This window comes from Neodiprion pinetum, chromosome 3, assembly GCF_021155775.2.
Source record: "Neodiprion pinetum isolate iyNeoPine1 chromosome 3, iyNeoPine1.2, whole genome shotgun sequence".
Classification (NCBI taxonomy): Eukaryota; Metazoa; Arthropoda; class Insecta; order Hymenoptera; family Diprionidae; genus Neodiprion; species Neodiprion pinetum.
The window spans coordinates 36,079,464-36,103,474 of record NC_060234.1 but is presented as its reverse complement, the minus strand read 5'-3'; the positions used below and the strand labels follow the sequence as shown (position 1 = coordinate 36,103,474).

General features: G+C 42.3%; 1 protein-coding gene across 1 annotated transcript in view; it reads right to left on the bottom strand.

Moving 5' to 3' along the window:
* LOC124213956 (GAS2-like protein pickled eggs) overlaps window positions 1-24,011 on the bottom strand; it is a 43,192-nt gene that overhangs the window by 16,194 nt on the left and 2,987 nt on the right. Inside the window, exons 2-3 of the mRNA XM_046615794.2 lie at window positions 22,065-22,247; window positions 10,833-11,354 (exon numbers count right to left, since the gene is read on the bottom strand). Of these exons, the coding sequence (XP_046471750.1) occupies window positions 10,833-11,354; window positions 22,065-22,235 (693 nt within the window). The 5' untranslated portion in view covers window positions 22,236-22,247. The remainder of the gene's footprint in view (window positions 1-10,832; window positions 11,355-22,064; window positions 22,248-24,011) is intronic.

Sequence of the window (24,011 nt, the reverse complement as noted above, 5' to 3'; positions counted from 1 at the left end):
ATCTTAAATTTAAACGCCGGGTTACACGAGAGGTGAAAATTAAGTCCCTACGCAAGCTCTACGAATTGTCGTTTGTGTATTGAATCGGTTCTTTCATCCGTCGGTCGAGAGTTTACCGTGACGATTAAATTTGGTGCAAAGTACGCGGACTCGTTGTCTGTCTCTCGGATTGTTGTTTTCGCACGGTTCGTACAATGGAAACGGCGCGTTGTTGCGATTCGGATCGGTATCGAACGCGTACGCACGTTTACTCGCGTAATATCATTGTGTGCCTGATAACCCGGATGTGACACCGATGCAAATTTAAGATGATCGCACACCTTCCGGCCACAACGAATACGCGACTCGGGCTCCATTGCCATTGTTATCCGATTTCTTTATTTTCTGAACGAACACGCGGAGCAACGTTGGGAGAGGAGGGAAGGGGAAGAAACGAGAAAAAAATGAAAAAGCACTTTGGTGGCCAGACTCGTGCCTCCGACGATGCGACAGCAACGCTGGCAATAACGACAAAGCGGTAGAAATCGTCAAGTAGGATGCAGGGTACAAAGAACCCAGAACTTCTTTTGTATCTACGCTGTACGGACGTTTCATACGTCTGCAGACTTGGATTATTCAACAAAGCGATACATTCAGTTCGTCTGATTCCAGAATTCTAAGGGTGCGTGTAACGTACCCATGAACCTTAAGCGTTAAAACGTTGTTCTCGTATCCTGCTGAAGAGAACTGGAGTCATTAATACGAGAGCGATACCGTATCACACTTTCATTTTTGCAAGAGGTATGCCCAAGCACTCCAAGTTCGTTCAAGGAGGAATCATTTCAGCCAGTGAGTTTCGTTTCAAAGGTTGCAAGCACTTCAAAGAAATTTCGTTGATCCCGAAAATTGGTCTCACAGGATAAAGCAGAACTGTATGCATTAATTTTTTTTTTTTTTTTTTTTGGCACTTTCATGACAAGTCAGAATCCAAACTAACAAAGTCGAATTTCGAGTTCTCTTACGCTTCCAGATTTACGTTATGCCACCCGGCTTTCCATTCCGTTTATCATTTTCTAGTTAAAATTCCGCTCGATCTTCCCTTTCACGGACTTGCAGTTAAACCCGACCTAGGATCGAGTGTAATTTGTAATTTTCGCAGGCTGCGCAGGATGAACGGAAATTAAATGTGTAATCTGGTATGTAGCAATAGTCGAGTCAAGTATCTGTTACAAGGTGCTTAAAGGTGTCGGGTGTCAAGACGCGTCGTTGAGCGTCGGCTTTAACTGCACTGCAGCAAAAACGGCGCGGGTTCGAGCCCCGGCTTTTCCCTTATGTACCTAGCTCGGAATTCGGGCGTCGTTTTGACTCGCGAAGCGCCGCGGCGCCGGCGTCTCGCGCAATCAATACGCGGCGCGGTTCGTGTATCGCCGCCTCTCTGCAAACTCACCTCTGTTACATACCTATAAGCGCGTATTCGCGTTCATTCCGCATTATTGCGCTTTTCCAAATCCATTTTGGATCGACCAACCACTGTATTTTCGATAAATCCAAAGGTCGCAACCCGCACCTTCACGCTTAGGACTTAGCCCTAAGATTTTACGGTCAGAAATCGTGATTTTGTGCAACGTGCGTTACAGTTTTCCCTCGCTAAACTTGAAAGTGCGAAGGGATAATATTCCGTTCTATCATTGCCGCTTTTTTGTAGCCGTTATAATTTCCCGTCAAGCGTCTCTAAAAGCAATCGCAGAATATCTATCACAGATTGCTAAAAGCTCTCTCAATTGAGTTATTGGCAAAGTGCCTGGACGCACCTGGTAGCACGGAGTAAAAAAAAACAGCTGTAATGATATTCAATTACTCATTCCGCAATTAATCATCAATTGCCTTCAGCTGCAGCTTCTCTTCGTACACGTACCTGCTATGTGTATACGTATATAGATATATTGATAGACCTGTAATATGCAAGTTATACGCGCATGGTTATAGGAAATAGCGAAGCGGAGAAGATAGGTGACTCTCCGAACGATTATAATTTATAATCGCACCGCATTTATTCAACAGACCGAGAGACACAGGTGCCGTCTATCCGTCCATCCGCAGGACACGCGGTAAAACTATTATAGGCACGTAATACGCATGCAGCATCAGTGTTGCAGCTGCGAGAGGACGACGACGGCGACGACGACGATGATGATGATCACCACCAGATACAAATCGCTTGCAATTAAACGAGCCTTTCATAAATGCAGTATACATATATAATACAAGTACATATTATACACTGTGTAATACTTAAGTGACCGACTGATTCGTCGTAATTGTGAAGGTACGTAATATCATCTTATTACGTAACGAACCCCCCCCTCCCTCTCCACCGCTATGTTCGGACCGTTGAAACGAACACGGATCTACACCCCGTGTAAGTACAGTAGGTGATGCGGATGAACCCGAGGCATGATGAACAGAGGTTCACGATGAACTCGACAAGATATCGCAGAGCTGTATTGCGATGGTCGCTTTTCTTTATTTGTTGTTTGTTTGTTTGTTTGTTTGTTTTTTTTACATTTGTTGTAAATAACCGAAACATAATGAATAAATCAAGAACGTGAAAGGTAAGTAATTAGAAATGGTGGCTTGATAAATTATACCGATTACTAAAAGTCGTTCAGCCGTAATATAAAGGAGCGGCACCGCCCACACGGTAACAGATTTTTCTCCATCTCATTTTGCTTCCAATGTTTTTTTTTTTTGCTCATTATTTTCTTCTTTTCTTCTCTTCTCAATCTTATCAAAGTTTCGTTTTATTGCTACACCTTCTCTCTTTCGATCTCAAACAAAGTGATAACGTCGTTCTTCACCCTCCAGTTATCTCAACGATAAAAAAATAGGAATAATATTAATGATGATCCTAACAAAATATGAAAAAAATTGATCCAACCTGATTCCGCGGTTGCTTTGTAACGAAAGCTAAAATCCCTGATGCATAGTTGAAGATCGCTTCGTACATCAAGCCCCATTCTATTTTGCAAGATGTGATCGTGCCGCGGAGTGGAGTGGACAAGGGAGTAAAAGAAGAAGAACAAGGGTAGAACTGGAGTAGTGCCTGATAGGAAAGTAAGATAAAAGGAAAAAGAAGAAGAAAAGAGTTCAAACCGACGTTTAGAAGCCGTACAGCGGCTAGACGAGCTACGTGACGTTATTGGAATAGCCTACATTCAGATACTTATAAGTATACGTATAAAACTGGGAAGCGCGGGCTTCAGCTATTACTGCAAAAATGTCACTACTAATATCATCGAGACTTTCTCAACGTCTTTAACGTTCCCCTGTTACATCTCGCGTCAAATTTTCACTTCGCAATGCAGGTTAGGTATAATTGAATTCGTTCGGTGATTGTGAGGTTGCCTTTTTGCAACGTTAATCAACCCCGTTTTCATCCCGAATCTATGACTCAAAACTCTACTGCATATTCGCATACGGACGAATTCCCGCTAGGAATGCACCCCGTGGCAACCAATTCAAATCCAGAGTTATTTGTTGGTTCGAGACTTAAAATAACTGCAGCGTTGGAATTCCAGAGATGCCTGCAGCAGAACCGCGCTCCGACGACGTTGCATTACATCTGGGTTATTACTGCCGTTGATACTAACGACAACAACAACAACAATAATAATAATAACAACAATAACGATAACGATAAGTATTCGGCAATGTAACAGCTGTTGCATCGAGTACGCATGCGTGACGAAGGATGGTCAAGGCGTCGTTATTTTTAACGAAAGTTTGATTTTTTTAGAATTTTCATTCCCACGTCGAACCGCGGAAGAGTCGCGTCCCTTGAAGAAAAGTAAGAAGGGAAGAGAAAGAATTTCTCGAGCGTTTTAAAGTCTTTTTCAGCGTCGTGGTGACGCGTTCCATTAGACTTGAGCTATGAGCTCGGTCAACTTAGTATTGAATTTCTGACCCATTTCTTTCCCCGAGATAAACAGTGATTAGCTAAGACCGGACCGCAGCCGGACCTTGCACGGCTCAGTAGCCTTCTCTATTATACACTCGCTAACTAATTGCACGTTACGCCAACACCGTCCTGGCTTGTTGCGGGGGGAGGGCATTTTTATAAAGGGAACGCGCGATTCGATCATCAACGCGAGTGCGCCACGTCTTCGAAAACAATTCAACCCTTTTAAAGACACTTGACGCTACGGCAATGCAAGACCGCTGCTGAGAATTTATCTCGCGATTGGTATGCGACTTATGCATACGTGAGGTAAGAGCTTCTTCGGAATGCACAGAGTGTACGCAGTAAAAGCTGTACCGATACGTTGAAAATTTCCTGCAAGACTTTGCCCGGCGTTACGGAAGCGAAACTCGAGTTATTTTTTTCCACGTGATGACCGTTTGTTGTTTGCGTGTGTGTGTGTGTTTTTTTTTTTCCAAAGTAAGAAACATGAGCGAATCGGTTAATTTATCCCCAGAAACACAAGAAATATTGATGTTTCAGAATTACAATTGATTTTAATTACCTGAACTCATTTATTCAGATTATCCATTGACATCGGCGGTTTAACTGTGTTGAAATCATTACCATAAATCGTTATATGATATTTTAGGAAAAGTTCGGAGACATTTCCTGTATGCTAACTGTAACCATGATTCCGGATCTTATTATCGTCACCTCGTAATCGGTGGTCAAATATACGCAAGATCGTTTTCCCGTCGAACGGACGTTTATCTTTGATTCTTTATTCGATTTTTTTTTCGTCCACGCGGCCTAAATAACTTGGCAGCAAGAAATGTTTAACAGGCTTTGAATAGAAACTGTGTATGCGCATCTATCCCAACGCTTGGAATTCAGCATATCGTTAAAAAGAATTTTATTATTCGAAGATACGATGATATAAGTAATGCTTCACTGAAATTTCTTGTGCAATGGCTTTATCTTTCTAAATTTCGATAGAATCAAAATTGGATACGTTTAAAAAATTGTTTCAAAGAGAAATACCCAAGTTATTCGTCGCTTCCAATTCGTCTGTCTTCAATTTTTATTTCTCTAGAGTTTTCGATAAAAGTCTTGAGAATCGTACAAATTAACGTAGGTTCCTGATATGACAAAATGACATTGTTTGACATGTTTTTGAATGAAAGAAGAATAGTGAAATTGATTGAAAACGATGTCAGTTGACGCCCTGGAGGCTCAAAGCGATCTCTGATCACAGCCTAGAGACGATTATACAACATGTCGAAAGAAAATAGTAAAGATTTCCTTTTCCAAACACGCTAATGCAGCCAGTGTATACAATCGTCTGGACAAGTATGCTGCCGCTGCTGCTGCTGCACCGATGAGGAAAAACCCTGCAATGCGCATACCTAGCTTCTAAAGCCAGCTGGTTCGATACATCGATCAGGTTAAAGAAGTACAAACAAACTTTTTCCAGCATACGACGACGCCTTGTAGTCGAAGGGTTGACGCCGGAATTAAAAGTTAGATTGCACCGAGAGGATCGCCTAACCAGAGTGATTTAAGCGGATGTAAGCTAATTCACCGCTGCATCGTCAAAAGACGCCGCAAGTTTTCGGCGTTATCGGTTTCGTTTGAAAGAAAAGGCCGAATATCTAGTTGATTAATGAACACCTACCTACCTACCAACATTAAACTTGTATCGTAGAACCGACTCGCGGCGTTCATCTGATTCACTGAACTATTTTACGCCTGCTGAATAATCTAACTTTACAATACTTAGTCATCGCCACTTTTTCAGTACAGATATCGTGGTCGACATAGATAGATGATTCGTAAAAATTTCCGGAAATCGTTACTCGGTTAGTTATACCTGAACGTATAATATATTTAAAGAGCGATGTAACGTGCATTTTTCGCCGCTTCTTTTTCGGTCCAGATATAATTTTTACAGCGATATTTTAATCGATAACAGCCTGCAGATGTATTCGGGCATTTTATGAACCGTTACTCAACTCGCATCTAGAATCGTTTTCGAAAAATTGAAGAAAGCGTACATAGGAGAAGGAAAATTTGTTTTTATCAACGTGAAACAAGGCCGGACTTGTGCTCGTAACATCCTGCGTGACAGACCGGATTTCCGGAGGAAGGTCAGGCGTCCTGCACTACGTAGATATACACACACATTCCTTGCACAAGGACACCGCGAAGGAAGTACCGGATCGTTCGTAACTAACTTTTAGGAACCTTGGTCTTATCTTGACGCGGAATTACCGAGTCAGTGTTTTGACAAGGAAAGCTGTAAGTACGTAGGAATGATAAGAGGAAAGTGGCGACATCGGTCTGCTTGAAAAAGTTTATAAGCTATTACAATACCGTGATGTGAACAATTTAATGGCCAACTCGACGCAAGATTTATGTATCGATTCGTAAAACCAGATGGTACTCGCTTATCGCCGATGGGGATGAAAGAATGTCACACAATCGGCCTGCCGTACTCTTGGCATGTTTTTAACACGTGAGAAGATAACGCTTGAAGCGGGATATAGTGTAGTTTTTGATAAGCGGGTCGATAGGAGTGTATATCTACCGCGGGACTTATCCGTCGGTTATTATACATGATACGGTCGAAGTGACTCGTTGAAGAAAAATTCACCAAACATTTCATATGTCCAGGATCTGCAAGATTCGAGTAACGAGTTTGGAACCGGTTAGACGAACATTTTCTGCAGCTGAACAGTGAATATGGAAGTCGCTTTCTTACAACGCGAGGCTATAAATATTCGGCAAATGTTGCAAATCATTCGAAAGTTTCATTGATAAAACTCGGATGCGATGTATCGATAACAGTACAGCAGCTGATTGATGTACGTGTAAATCAATTTATCAATCTGACGTGTATCAAAAGCGAAACGAGACGATGACGGCTCGAATATTTGACACGGGTATTTGTCTAAACGTTCTTTTCGAAACTCTTCGAAGACGCAACGCGCGCGGAGAAATTGAAACGGAGAGAGAAATACAGGAAGCTAGAAAGGAAAAAAAACACACACACACACACAAAGATTACAGGTACGTACGTAAATACCTACGTGTCGTGACCAACGTTTTCTTAAAAATATCTCCGAGAATCGATACATCATCGGACTTTGGAAGAGGCTTATATGTTTACTCGAGCGATAAACGCCGAGTTTAAAGCATGCGATAAGGTTGTTATTTTTGGTGACAATTTTCTTACAGAAATGCAGCTGAAAAACCGTGAAATTATTTACAGTATAGAAGGTGAAGAGATGCAAGCTCGTCTCTCGAAAGGCGCGGTTCCGATTCGCATCGACATCGGCACAATCAATACATCCGTAGCTCGTATAATATCGATAAAACGCGACGGAAATAATTGGCCAGATTTTGGCGAAGCGTGCAGGTTCCCTTGAACTTGACACGAAGTGAACCAGGCCGATCAATACGAAGCTTTCCAGCGCTTGCGAAGAAAGGCTTTCAGAGATTCTGAGTCGGCCGCGAAGCTCCCATCCTGACGTAAGTACGATATTTCCGTCACACCGCCAACGAAATTATAACGCACAGGAAGTAGACGAATTTTCGGACCCGGTAACCATTTGACGTTTACGTTCGGTATACGACAAACAATAGTCGTTATATATCTACATACCGACGCATACCTATGTATATATATGTATGTATGCATATTTATCTCACGCTCTTGTAACGGTGATCAAAAAACAAGGCGGCGTTTCTCCTCCTTTTGCACCACTTAAACGACGGAAGAAGAAAAGGAAGAAAGAGGGAGAAAGAGAGAAGACGGAAAAATAAAAAGTTTGTTTCTAAAAAAAAAAAAAGAAATCGCTTAGCTGTGACGATCAAGTTAAAAGTCACGAAAGGAACTGAGAACGCTTATACAATTTTTTAACCTTTGATCCGTGGCTGGTTTTAGGTCATAACAAACAAGTCCTGCAGTCAATGGATCGACTGTTTCGACCGATCGGTATAAGCGGATCAGGATGAAACGGTACACCGTTAAAAATCTTCCCGCAGATCTACTTTTTGTAGACTCTTCCGTTATTGTAATGAATTGCAAAAAATACTTGAAAAAAAAAAAACATCGATCATTTTTATTTTCTTCGACCAATTTGACATTATAACGTTTACGTCATAGTTGATATAAGAACCGATGGCCTACCTGCCACAGGTCGCATACGCAAACCTCGTATCGCATCGCATTGACAGCAACGTTTATCATTCGTCCAACACGTTATCTCGTTTAATCATCGATCCATCGCGCATGGATCGGGATATTTTTTTTTCCTTCTCCTTTTCAGTAAAATAAACTATCTGGCAATTGCGATCTGTCTACAACGATCTTTTCAATCTATTGTTTTCCGGATTTGATATCACTTTGAAGTATGCCGCAGATTGATCTAACATTTTGTAAAATTTATCAGTTATCGGTATTTGTATTGTAAATATATATACATATAATATAATTAAGAATAATAAAGAAAACAAAATTTGATATTAACATTGACCATAGATTAAAAATAGAAAAGTGTCCATACTTCAACTGTTTCTTTTTTTTTTCTTTTTTTGGATACATAAGATTTTAAACATATTGTATTCAACTGTATTGTAAAATAAAATGAAAAGAAAATCGCCCGAGACCAAAGCAGCATATTTTTAAAGAATTTTATAACCTCATTGACGAGTTGTGGATAAAAATTTGATACCGAGAGAGCAAAAGAGAAATAAAATGGATCGTGAATCAAGGATCGATGACGAGATATACAAAATCCTGTAAGGCCAGGACTATAATTCCTTGTCGATGGCAGACAGCAGCATTCCTAACGCCTGGTGCAGTCCAAGTAGTTCTGCCCGCGGTGAAAAGCCGGGATTTAAAGTATGCACGGCATTATATGCACGCGCAGTGCGTAGGGTACGTACGTATAATATAAACATACATACGCAGAATGTATAAAGAGAGCGTGCCTTCGTTAATACGCGGTAAAAAATCAGTGGATATCTCGAACAACCGGCAGTATAAACGTTATTAAAAGGCACGGCGCATTTCAGGAGGATAAGGTAAATGCATCCAGTTCAACAGTGTCGAGGCTGCTTATGTTAGCTATTCGCCACATCGCATGGCGGCTGGAATCACGTGTAGGTGAAAAACCTCGCCCCCTTTTATGCCGCCTTAAAGTATTCCAACATTCTTCAATAATAATATGTTAAAAGAGCAGAAATTGGCAAGGTTATAACGAGAGAGCGAGTGAGGATCGAATTGCTGCTGATGTCGCCGACGATTCTTTACTTCGTCGTTTCATCGTCAGAAAATTTTGTTATCTCAAGCGTATCGGTGTAGATGCCTGAAATTCCTTTGCAGGAATAATTCGGGAAAATACGTTATAATTGCACCTTTCGTAATTAGAGGAACAACACTGTCGAAGTTCGAACGATCTGCGTCACTGCTAAATTCTACATACGAGTTACCATTTTCGTACCGATTGTCAGATTAACAATATATGTATACGTGCTTTTGAAGTCTGTCGATTGGCGTTAAGATTGTTATTATAGTCCTTGTTATTGTACGGTTGAACCGATACGCGATTTAATATTAGCTTCAAATTGAATAAGGCTCGTAGTTTGTCTTTGTTTAAAAAATGCTGAATCGAAAGTGCGTGGCTGACGATTCGCAAATAAACGCGTGTCGGGTATCGATATCGATATCGATAACGTAACAATTAGCGTAATTGCAGGTATAATGTACACGTATGATATTATATTACACACAGTGACGTTGACAATTTAATAATAAGATACGTGCCCGCGTTGATCGATCAAACGGTTTCAGCGACCGATCGCAGTAACATATCCATAAACTTATAAAGTCACTTCACGATAAATGTTTATCTCGCGTGCCGCGTTAATGGACCGAAGACGATCGTTTCGTGATCAGTCTCGATCGGGCGAAATCTTTGTCAATCGTCTCAATAAGTAGATAAAATGCTCGCGGTCACCGGTATAATAGAACCGTTTGAAGCGAAAGAAAAAAGCCGGATTGGCAAATCGGCTGCTCGCTATACCGAGGAAGAATTTCGCAAATACGCAGCAGTCTTGATTTCAAGCTTCGAAGCAAACCTGAGAAGAATCCGTTTCGCAATTAGCGAGTATTGTGTATACCTATAACAGACGGCGTCGCTACGTGACTCAATATATGTGTAATGTACCCTGTGCCAATTAATCAGTTCAACCTAATCTACTTTTACTACATAGCGAATTATTATTCCCAGGAAAGAGAAGCGGGCGCTAACGTAACACTTCTGTCACGATTTACCGTCCAATTTGACCCCGGCGCTGATCGCTGAGTCTTAAAAGCCACCGTCAATTCTAATTCCGATTTTGCCAACTGGATAAGGCCGGTATTCCCCTCGAGACGTAAAAGGCAAATGTAAAGTTTCCAGGAGGTTACGGTAGAATATCGGGAATTATCGAATTCGGAAATGTTCCGGATCGGTTCCATGCAGCCGATGACAATCACGTGAACCCTAATCGGTCACCTGGTGTGAATTTCACCTCAAAAACTTTTCAAACTCCTCCCAGAATCCCTTGGTCATGGAAATGGGCCTTGCGGCGCCATTCTTCGTGCGAAACAAAAGCCGTTCTTCGACATTTTTCACACTTTCTTTAACTTTGTAACACCAACTTTGGTTAAGAAAACCGAGAAAGCTTTTTTTTTCCACGATCCGTAAACAATACTCGGATATTTTTTTAGATTTTAGGAACTCATTTTTCAAGCAAAAAATCACTTTCGGGGTGAACTTCCGCCCAGTGTGACCGACCGGGACTCGAAGTGACTTCGGTAGACAATCATCAACGTTGGACTCACCATCTCGTCGAGGCTCTTCAGGTCGTTAGTTACGATCTGAGGCTGAGGTCCGTAGATGAGACATGGCTGCTCCTCGTGCATCTCCTCGTAGTCGTCGTCGTCGCTCTCCTCGTTGTTGGCCCCGTTCGCCCCGTTAGCAGCCTTGTTTTCGGCGGCTATTTCCCGATCAATTTGCCTCTCCATTTGCACTAGCATAGGAGCGAGCATACCGAACTTAGCACCGCGTCTCGCGACCTCGAGGAGACATAGAATAACGTGTCGTTCGTTTTTCCGCATAATCAGATCGTCGGTTTCGAACAAAAGGCACTCGATGATCCCGAGGCTGTTCCTGCACCAGGATATGAAATTCGAAACGTTATCGCGGGCGAAGAAAGTCCCGGCTTTTGCATTTGGCAAAAATGCGACGTCGCTCAAATGGCTCATTGGCATAGCCAAGGAGGACGTCATCGAGCGAGTCATTGATTTCCGTGCCTGGCGTCTCGCCACGTAGTCAGATGCTGACTTTCGCACGTTGTTGGCATGCTGAAATCAGTAAAAAAGGAAACAAAATTAAATTAACAATAAATAATCACTCTTCCTCCACTACACCCGCGGAGACTGTAATGAATTCTTTTCGTCCGGCCATAAACTAGAAAAGTTACAAAATATACTCCTACGGTATCGCGTAATGTCTTGACTTGAAATATCACTTGGGAATGAGGCCGCGATGCGACGACCGATCGCCTAGCCTCGCCTCGCGGTTTTAACCACTGCCCTACAGCGGATCCTTAGTGTCAAAGTGTATTTTACGGTATAATTTTTCTTTCCCATACTCTCGTCTCGCCTACGAATATCATCGCGTTGCGACTGCACGCCGGCATCGAACGAGGCAAAAGCAAACCAAGCCGATGTCAGCGACGGCTGCACGACCGTGTCTGCCTGTCTATCTTTTTCTAGCAGATCCATAGTGAAAGGTGGATTGCCTGCTGAATGAAAATACGCGGCAACTCGCCTGCTGCAAGTCTTACCAAATAATTAATAGTTCCGTATATTTTACGTGTATCTATCTAAGCATTCATTCTTGTGCAGTCTTAGACGTTTGCGTATATCGTGCGTAGTTATAGGTATACTTTCCGCACGTGCACTTCATCTCAGATGTATGTTTCAACATGGACGACACACGTGCCTCTGTCACCGGGACAATATTCATTCGTCACAATCTTGTAGGTGTTTGCCTGAACTGCAGTGATATATTGTACGCGAGAGCGACAAGAGAAAGAGTTTTTGTTACAAATGCTGGCCCCGAATGAAAGAAAACAATTCCGGCCAAATGTCGCAGACGTTGTTAAAGCAAACGTTGAGAATTATCACGCCATTTGTGGATCTTGGCGATGTGTAATAATTCGTTGAATAGACGGTACGCAGCTTGACTTTTAAAGGACTATGAACCCGGTGGTTTGGTCGTTAGTTGTTGTTTTTTTATTTATTTATTTTTTTTTCTACCACGTCCTCATCCTCTTGTCTTCGAGGATCGTGAAGAGGAGATAGATGTCTTACAGGATTCTTGTTCACGTGAAAAAGAATTCTTCGTTTCAACGTAGCAGTCTCGAAATTATTCTTTTAGAATACAGGAAGAGATGTAAAGTTTCATTCAACTACATCAGAGAGAATCTGTAACCGTGTTTCATGGACAAAAAAAAAAAAAAAAAACGGTGCGCAGCTTACAGACACAAAGACAATTGAAATAAATCAGAAATAAGATCAAGTGAGTATTTATTACTGTAAAGAATTCAACACAGAAATGATACGCAAGATGGCGCGACGTGTGCGCGTGACGTCAAAAGTGCCGCAGCCAATCGCAAGTCCGACGAGACGTTCGAAACAAAAGAATGCAGCGGTTGAACAAAAGTTTATACGAAACAAAATATATCCAATATCGTCGTTACGTGGTTGATTGGATATTTATCACTGGTTGACTAAACTTTGATTATGCCTGCTAACGTTTGACGATGAAAACGAAAAAAAAAAAAAAAAGAACACGTACATTCATTTATCGGTATTTATCATTTGGTGAATAAACTTTGATCCTACCCATGCACACAGAGTGTGTATGAAAATATTTCTGTTCGCATATCGCGACCCCATTCGATCGTACGTATATACATACCGTAAAGTCTGCAGCAACAGCAGCATGCTGACACAAAGGTCATGTGTTCTGGACCGCGATTGGTTAAGTTTTTATATTTATTTAATTTACTTATTGTACTATACCCAATGCGTTATACCGTATCGGCTCTGGTGCCTACTACTGGATGTTTGCAACAGCACTCGAGGCGTGTGAAATAAAAACAATTTATGCTCGTGGGGGGAAATCTCTGATTTATATGTATACATATAATATACGGTGCATATTTTCTATAAGACGTAGTTGAACGAGTTGTGAGCCCAATTTTAGGACAGTTTCAACACCGTGTGACTGCGGCAGCAGAGACACATGTGCTAGGGTTCGGTGTGGTCGAGCTGACACAAGAGAGGCCTATACTATAAAATAAGTATAATATGTACATAAGTATAATGCACGGGGATATTTAGGGCCGCTGTTAGGTACGTATGTATGTATATATACATATACATATAACACGAGGCGTTGAATATGCATTCAAATGCACACGACCACAATTTATACATATGTGACAGCATCCGGTCTCCGCTGCAGCAGCAGCAGCAGCAGCAACAGCAGCCGTCGTTATTGCTCCCAAGGGATAATCGAGATCTTAGTACCGGGAACCGGTCGTCGGTTGGGGATTTCAACCCTTAACGAAGTTAACGTGAAAGAATTGGCTCCGCTTCTCATTCATGTACAATCACGCGCGCGTACGGGTGATAGAATTATATTTAAAGCGGTCTCGATTCTCAATCGCACCTGGGAACCAATTACCGAGATATCTAAAACACCGTGCTCGATTTCACCGAGTATTTTTATTTTTTCTCATATCTTTCTCTTCGATACGCTAGAGCTGAGAACGGACCGAGAGGAGAATCGCACTTCGACCACGACGACGAACCGCGATTTAAATTCCAAGTCCAGGTTGATAACCTCTGCGTAAAACTCGAGCACATATGGTGATATGGGCTGCAGATGAGTCGAAGGCAGGATGTCTGTCGCATTATGTGGCCTGTGACCCCCTGGCTCTGACATATCATCTCTTCTACACTTCACCAACTAAACCTCATGAAAACGATTACACTATACGTTATACGCACATCTCAAATTATTGTTACAAACAGATCTGGACTGCCTGCCTGCCTCAGTGACGATGACGATGTTCGATCAAGTTTGAGACGTTCCGCAAACCCCTTCGTAGGAGAAAACCTGCATCTTGGAAATGAAAATCCGAATGACGATAGAGATGGATAGAGATTCAAAGGATCGCGGAGTAAAATTGAGCGTGTATATCATATCAGCGTGTATAATTTAGTAGGCGCGTACGTGAACGTGATTATAAATAGATAGCTCCTTCGGCTGCAGCAGCGAGCAAAGGGACAGGCGCAAATGTTCGCCGCATGGCTTTGTTCGAGATGACAAGGCGTCAGCCGGGTACGAGGCATTGCATAAACCAGACACGTTCGACGGGAGTCGTTTTCTCCATCACCCGTCCGTCTAATCGCCGTGCGCCAAGTCTTAGAGCTACGCGGCTTTTGTGCACGCGCATTCCGCTTGTTAGATGCCTTAATAAACTTCAAAGTTTAAGAAAACTACGGGGCGATTGTCGTTCCGCTGGATCGATAGATCGACGGATAAATCCCGTGCCCAGCTGCTGCTGCTGCACGACTGGAACAATGATTTATATACAGAGCGAATTGCTAACGACCGAACGGTTTAATGCGCGTGCGCTAAAATTCGAAAACAAGGGCAGTTGTTTTTTCAGGGTGACCAACATTTTTCTGGTTACATACATCGCGGCGACCTGTCATCTCAATTTATCAATGTTGGTCGTCCTCGCGACACGATTCCTCTTGCTCTCGAATTTTAGCGCATGCGCGTTAACCCTTTCGGTCGCACATTTTTAAACTCAATACTCCGGGTTTTCGAGGTTATACGAAGTATCGAAGATCTTTTGCAGTTGTAAATAAACTGCGATAAAACTAGGACATAGAAATTTTGAGGTATTAGAAATTCACTCTGTAGGTGTACCGAACTTATGTACGTAGTACGTACACGGATCAAAGTGCGTACGCGTATATTCTACGAAAGGAAAATTGCAAGTAGTGCTTGAGTTGTTTTTTTTGTTTTTTTTTTTTTTTTGGCAAGACTGGAAAGAAGCTCCGTGAAGTATTTATTAGCAAATTTTATCGTTTCGAATGACGAAAGTTTACTTTCTGAACGATTAGAGACCCTGCGGACAATTAAGATCCGGCCAACTTCTCGAATTGAAACTTTGCTACGAATTGCTGCAACAATCGATTAACTGCAAAATGAGATTCGGAGAACCTCGAGGCGTTGTTCGTGACAGCATAGCTTGAAACATTGTTCAATTTCTCAGAAAATCATAACTGCAACGTGAGTCGACGCTCGTGTTTTCCTTATACGTCGAAGTGAGATCATCGTTACTGTTTTCCGCACCCGTGATTCCAAAAGTTTAACGCTAACTCGACTCAATTGACTATATCAATGGTTAAACCGAATGGCAATCTGGTATAATTTGAAATTAAAATGATGCATGTACGTGTAATATCCTTTTTTTCCACCGCTGCGCTACAACGCGACTGCGTGACCGCAACTTCGTATACACAGATTAGATACACACTAATTATAACGTATATTGATACATCCGTTAACCGAGAGGGGGGAGCAGAAAGTTATCCTCGTTGGTCGAAACGACCGGTCAAAGCTAAAGTAAAACTCGAAGTATCGTCAAGATCTAAATGACGATGGATCATTGAATATCTCTTACGGCATCGAGGATTGAATTAATTTTAAATCAACACCGATTCTGAATATCGGTCTATTAGCGATCGTAGATTGTTGAAAGAACACCGCGTTCAGGAAGATTCGCTTGTATACGGAAGCCATGCCTCGTGGGCTGCACACGTGCTCAGGAGGATTAAGAAGCGAGTCGTAAAATGCTTTTTGTAGAGTTAATTAAAATTCACGACAACGTGTGCTGCACGTTCTTCGATTTTAATTGTCCTCCTCGTCGCTGCGCTGTAAGCGAAGCGGTTTCGTACAAGCAGAAAGATCCGAACGATGAGCTTGTTGTTAGGTTCGATTGTCGAAACGAAGCTTGCAGAGAATCGACGAACCGCCGAAGCACTCTCGTTTGAAATTAGCCTGCACTTCGAATGAAATACCGCGCGGTATTAAAGATGTATTGCTAATTGCGAGGCATGCGGTGCAGTTCGTCTCATACGATGATTATTACACGTCGAGAGTTTAATTCAGGGAATCCTAATTGGCGGTTATCTAACCGTATTTACGACCCACGACTCGATTCTTTTCAACATTTATTTTCATTTAATTGTCATGTGAAGATGGACATTTTGTGTCGTTATTCTTTATCGCTTTTTATCGTCACGAAAAAGAGAGAGTGTCGCGCGACTATTTCACATCGTACCAACGATGGCTGCTGCAGTGGCAAATCGTACGTACATCCATACGCCGCTAATTAACCTAACGAATAGAAACCTGTATAAAAATTCACTTATTTACCGTGCGTAAAAGTTGTATAATCAAAGCAGCAGACTTTTCATCATTCTCGACGAAAGAATTAACACCTTTTCGCGTACATCTGCGAGTCGGCGCTGCAAAAGCACGTTCCCTAAAACGGATTAGGATTAGGAACCGCGGTTCGCGGCGACGACGCACAAAGATTCATTGATTTCTAAAAACCTTTCAGGGTCCCGTGGGCCTAACAAAGGGAGGCCGTGTACTCCGTAGTCATAATATTCGTGAGCGTGGCTCAAACATGCAGCCGGACATTCGACACGGCTTTAGAAAAGGTCGAGACCTCGGTTTTCGGTTATTCCTTGTCGATTTTCAAACAATATCGGATTAACGTCTTTATTTAGAAGGCGCGTTTCTTTTTTTCATTATTTTTCTTTTAAGCAAGCAACAACCCATCGCGTTAAAAGTTATTTCTTCGAGAAGAACATAATTGGACAGGGTTGATAATTGATTGAGAAGACAGAGCGGTGTATTATTCTTCTTCTTCTTGTTCTTATCTTCCGGAAGGGATTGTGTTTCTTGGAAGATCAGCTTTCCAGCAGCAGGAGCAACAGCCCTTAGAAAGCGGCTGGAGTTGGCGTTATAAATATAAAAATAAATGAAATTCCGTCGTTAGGACGACTACTACAGCAGGGAGGCCGCCTGTATAGGGGCCGTTTTTCATTTTGTTCTATTTCTGGGATATTTTTCCAGCCGACCATACCGTGCCACCCTTAGAAGCGAGAACGGGGAAACGGCGGGGGAACACCTTGTGTAGGGTATATTTAGACGTACAGGGTGAAAGGAAATACGGACAGAGAGACATCGGGCGAACGTGTTTATCTCATTCATGCCGCACCGCCGCCACAGCAGCAGCATTTTTAGACTGCAAGCGCAAAGCTCCCGCCGCGTCGAGACCGTCGATGCGACTGCAGAGGAGCTTTCTTTATTCCTCGGCGACGACAAGGGAGAACCACCCAGTCCTGCCCCTCTTTCGCTCAGCAGTTGCGTAGACGACACGATCGTTCGTCTAATTGTTCTGAAAATCTATTAGACCCTCGTTTACTTATATTCCTTTTTCTCCTCCTCGTCTCCACGAACCCGCATCGCTTTTACTTCGTTCGCCTGTACAAACAACCCGTTTCAAACGCGACGAGGCTATCAATAGGGGCTGCTGTTCCTCGCACTCCGTGTAAACAGACGCGTAATTTTCTCACAGGGAGTAAACTTGAACCCGGAAATATCATCTAGATTGTTCATCCCGCACAGTATATAGTATAAACACCGACTTCTTCAATCCTTTGGAAGATTAAAATTGTTACAGTAATACAGAATTGAAACGATACGTAGCTTTGTAAACAAGAATTGCGGGATGCTTTTATTCTACGCGTTGTGTATACAATTATACGAGCCTGGAACGAAATTCTTACAGCGATTATAAAAGTGATTCGTGAGGTTATAAGCATAGATAATATACTGCCGATACCAGAAGTTTTTGATTAATTACACGGTGCGAAAATCTTCCTAAAAACCATCCGCTTCGTGTTTACAAAACACTTACGACAATCTTTGATCGATGATCGTTGCGGTGGACGGTTGTAGAAAAACGAAAAAGTCACAACCCTTCGGTACCGTTTAACTCGTGAGAATTTCGTAGGATTGATCAAGGTCGAATTTTCCAAATTTTCTCAAATAGTTAGCGGTTCGTGGTAATCCGTAAAGGCTGTAAACGCCGCAACGGAAGATGCATGGCAGTAGTAACACAGGGAACACGTGGCGGTGGTGTTTGTACAGTGGGTGAAGGAGTTTATAGCCCGATTACCGAGGGAGCCGATACAAGAGCGTGGGCCTCGGGGCCCGGGGACCACCAAGAGGCGTCCGGCGAACAATGCATCGGGGTTTCGCGCCCGGCCCGTTAGCCATAAATCTGAATTCCAGGGAACGAGGAGAGACGGTGTCAATTGCTGCTAATTGCAGCCACAGCGTCGGCGAATCGACTTCGGCGAAGCACCCGCTGAACCGGCGGCCTCGGGTTCATTCAGCGAAAACCGAAGGCTCCGGAGCTCAGGCACAGCAGGTGGATCCCGGCCGCAGGCACGGGGCCTTATAAGGCCCAACTAGAGGCGGTTCGTATTTGTCATTTCCGACAGGAAGGACCCCGAAGGCACGCGCCGTGGCTCGCTCATCGAGGATGTGAAATGTGAACACAGTGCGCAGGATGATGCACCCGCGTGCAGCGCGATCTGACTTCGAATACGTAGGTACGTGAATCTCGATCCGAAATTCACGCACACTTGACGAACAAACCTTGAATTCAAATATATCGTATTAATTTTATGGGCCTACACGATGCCAGGCTTCGCATCGCATCCGAAATTCTCACCGTGCTCGAGTGTATATTTATTACACACGTATTAACGTATGTACGGGGCATTCGGTGACATCTCGATCAAGATTTTACGTCGATGTCTCGGATTGGCTTTATAATTTTTTCTATGAAAGTACGTGACAAAAATCGCAAAATTTATAAAAAAAAAAAAAAAAACTTGTGAAATAGAAAAAAATTTTTTACACCTAATCAATCATACTTCAGATACGATGGGTCGAAAAATTATGAAAAAATTTATAAAGCCAATGTGAAACATCGACGTCAAATCTTGATCAACATGTCATGGAATGCCCCGTATGTATGTATGTACGTACGTGACGACATCGCAACGCGTCCTGTAAGGACGTTGCGGTCAAGTTTCAACCGCGATTAAATCACTCTTTCTTCATTTTTACAGATTCAGACGAATGTTGGATTATTTGTGGAGATGAAATTAGCCTTGTGCCATTATTTACTATGGGGAATGATCTTCGGAAAATTACCGCACGCGTTGTAAGGGTACGATATCGCGGTTCTTTGGCCTCGCGCTGAACTCTCGATTACAAGCGGTTTTCTGCACGATTTTAAGAAGAAAAGAAAATTCCAGTGCCTGCAGAATCCGTAACCTCGTCAGTACCTATAAATAGTCGTAATAGTATTTGTATATAACCTAAGCATCTCGCGGAGCTGATCTCCTTTCTCTCATTCTCCTCGTAGTGCGGTGATGAGAAAACGTTTCGAAGAGAAAAAAAAAAAAAAATAACCGACCAAAGTTCACTTGTCCCGAGCTCTTTGCTCTCCGTGGGGCAAAATCACTTCCGGTTGAAAGGTGCACGTATACAATAGGATTCGGTATTGATTTAGTATTTCAAGTATTCACGTGAGAGCCATTAAAAAAGGTTTGTTCTGAAATTGATAGTTTGTGATTGAGAAAAAAAAGAATAAAAAAAAAAAAAAAGAAACAGAAATGAAAATTTTTATAATTACAAGCTGCCGAGTTATAATGAGCATTCAAAGCTAATTATCACGGCATGATTACTCCGTGACCTGAAACTTTCACACTGTCGATCACAGAGCAAGACTCGCGATATTGCCAAAGTCACGTAACAAAGCATGTAACACGTTAAATTGAATATTTTAGGCAAACCAATTGCGCTATCGCGCCTGCCAGCGTACGATAATTTCATCTTCTCTTCTGCACACAAGCCGTGTCTGCACATATTAGGTGTAATACACGCATATTACGACACCGTACGAATTAGAGGAACGTTGCATGTACGTATTATACGTGATCGAGAGCGGGTTAGTAAAATTACCACCATCCTAGCTGCAGGGGTGTATACAATAGCGAATAGATAAGCCGGGAGAGGTACGAGGTATTCACTCGGTATCGCACGTGCCGCATAAATTCCCCATAGGCTTGTTATAAATTTCAACCTCCCGTTGGTACAGAAATATTGAGAGTAGGTAGACGACGACTACGACGATAAGTTTACAAGGTGGAGAAAGTCCGCATAGATTAAACCCGACCCGATGAATTCCTGCACAATATGCATGCATGCATGCGCATACGCGTGCGTTCACGACGTCTTATATGCACGCGGACTTTGCGCATATCCCACGGTTCACAATTTCAACTCTAATCAGCAGCTACGGACGCATTGCTGCTACATATTCACGTATCCGATGTAACATCTCAAAGAAATTTCAAGAAAAGCGTTGCGATTATTATCGCCTTTAAGTTACTTGCCTTTGGTTATTACCAACTATGCCTTATTAATTGCCTTCAATGGAATATAAATCGTGCAGTTTTTTCCCGCTACTTTTTCACAGTACAATGTGAAACGAAGAATGTGAACGCGAATACAATGTTCCGGGAATATTTTACTCTACGTAAAGTGGTTTAGATGGAAAAACGCGATGTTTTCTTCGACTAATTGTTGTTAACTCGGTGTCGAATATGTGCCAGAAATAATGCTTTTTGGACGCGTAGGAATACATCCAGAACCTAAATAAACAACGAATGACAAATTTCATCGGCGAATATAATAAATTCAACTCATCGAAATCGGGTTAGGTGTAAAAAATGCTTGTCGAGTTCGTGGCTGATACGGAAATATCGCGATACGATTCCGCATACATGCGTTTATTCTTGAAATATTACGAAATACCGCGCTTCGATCGACGTCACGAAAATTTTTTCCTCTTGAAATTTTCCCAGCGCAACAATAACTGAAAAATCTAATTGCTGAAAGTTTGATCTCTAAAATTATTTCGATTCAAGTATCAAGCAAAACAAACAACAAGGAATTGCTTGTTTTTTTTTTTTGTTTGTTTTTTTTACAACCGCGTTGATTGTGCGACAGAAAAAAGTGAGCCACCGATCGTTGAGAGGTGGCAAAGAAGCGGTTTAATTGGATTTTAATGTCTGTATTAGAATCCATTGACTCGGTATCCGGTCGCGTATCGCGTGGGCGAGGGAGAGAAAAGAGTCGTTACGTATATCGATGTCCTATTGAAGTTAATTACTCGACTCTTTGATCAATGATTCCGAGCACGTTTACCTTCAAACCGGCCAGAGTTTCCGCTGACGAACGTCACAGACATCCTTTCTCCCTTTACTTTCCCACTTCTATTATCTTTCTCTCCACCTTTCAATTCATCCGTCTGTACATCCATCCGCCTGTCCTTCTCTCTTTCTCTCCCCTTCCCCATTACGTCGCACTGCACATGTCACACACGTAAGTTAACTGTATCCGATATCCTGTGCACGCGATGACTCGTCCGGATCTCGAACTGTTATACCTACATCTGAGAATAAGATAATAAGACATGTGGACAAAACTCACGGGCATACATCCGTCCGTAAAACATGCCTGGTAATTTGTTAGAGGTAAACGAGAAGCACGGGACGATGACGACTCGTAGACTAGACTAGATTACCGAGTCGCGGACACTCGACGGTATACTTTTCGTCTATTTGCACCGTGCAAACTAAACGCCACCATCCTAGTCATCCTAAAGATTCGAACCTCCGATAAGAAACTCGCGGTTCCTCGCACGGCTCTGACTCATTCTCTCCGATCCAATTTCACTTTTCGTTTTAATCGTGCTTCGACTCGCACGATGTTCGAACAAAGTATCTACCAACGACAAAAGGAATCTTGAAAGGGAATTGTACCTTGCATAAAGCAACTCCGGTGTCCAGTCTGTCCATAAAATTGTCCAAGTTGACTCTGAGCTCGGGGTAAAGAGCGTTGAGCCACTCGGCCAAGTCTTCTTTCATCGCTACCAGGTACTCTTCGGATGATTTGAAGGGCCTGTAAGGCCGGGCTTCGAGCAGCACCGACATGTTGGATTGAATCTGTAACAGAAATAGGGCGGGGGTAATTATTTATATTTAATCAGAGCCGTCGATTAGCGATTGGATGGAATTGCAGAAACACGGGCGGTGGTCGCAATCGAAAGTAGTAACTTTTACCTAATCGCCTCGATCGGGGAGGTGGTCCGTCGTCCACGAAAAGATAACGTAACGTGATCCTGCCGATGGGTTGTTACAGGCTCGAGCAAGAAATTATGCTAATTCGTGGATTACTTCATAACTAAAAATACGATCGATTCGGCAAGGAGTCTCGCAGACGTGGCATCTCCTTTTTATTATATTGCGTCATTTGGCACTTGACACAAGAGTGTAGGTATAACGTCTCGCGGGTACTTCACTACGCGCGTTTCGAGTAGTCACACCTCGTACAACATGCATGTATCTCTACCCGGTGATAAGTGTATGCAAACTTCGGAGAAGACTTTGAGTTACGGCTAGAAAATCCCTGAGGGAGAATTATTATTATTAATCTTCATCTTTTTAGCCGATGTAGATAATGCGACGTGACTTTTAAATAACACAAATTCTATTATCCTGATTGAGTATAACGGATGTGAAAATATGTGTAAGTACGAATGTATGAAAGGCATGTTTATTCATAGTGACACGGTTGAAAGTTCGCGCTATTATACGCGAGTGAGCAGATCGCGGATTAGAATTTAGAAAGGCATCGCATCGCGCCCCGCCATCAAATGTCACCAACAGCCAAATGTCCTTCTCCGGAATCCTCGTGTCAATTGATCATTACGTATAACCCCGTCTCAAGAATGCAGTCCTTGCGCATTTAAGGTCCCACAATTAATACGGCCGAGAAAAGATACCGTTTGAAGAAATGGACAAGCGTTGCAAGTGAACGATATTACAGCTGATTTATTCTATTATTTCAATTACATTTTACGACCATTTGCTGGGAACAAACAAACGTCTTTATCTACTGTTATACGTGCACGAGGACGTTCTCATAAGCACCACTCGTATTCCTAACACAGAGTAAACAATAACGCCGTCACAAATGCGATTGCGGTTAATCTAAAACCGACGATGACTCGCCCGTTATTATATACTAGCTAGAATTTTAAATAATAACCTCACGATTCGCGAACGCATATGTATATGTGTACAGCACATACGGTATTAGTGCACGAAGTAATTATTCTATGCGCTAAATCAACGCAAGGTATTCTGGTAAAAAAAATGTATAAATAGATAAATAACATGTTACCGCGTGTCAAAGATATCTTTGACGAATCATAACTTGGTAAAACTTGATTGTTTCAGCCACGTTTGTATAATTTCGCCGCAACGATAAAGACGAAGAAGAAGAAGAGATATTTTTCGACCAGAAAGAAATACCCCTGCACAATTACGTGAAATAAGTATTTTTTTTTCAACTCATTTTTCACTTCACAGCCTATAAAATTGGACCTTTAATTATTTTCTTTTTTCAACCGTCGCGTCGTAGCTACAAATTTATGCAGACTCAAGTCCCTTACGGAGACCGAATGAAATACGTACAACGTATTTTATACAAGTACACAATGACTAAAGTATACGTATTAATACGCAGGCTGTTGCAGAGTGTGAATGGAGTAAATGACCAGTTAATAAGTCCTAACAGTTTCGAGCTCTTTGAAAATATCTTTTCCCCGCTAAGCCCAGTGTCTGAACCGTTATAATACGCGCGAGCCTGGCGCATAATAAACGACAACCAGCGGGAATACACAAACACACGCGCACACACACACG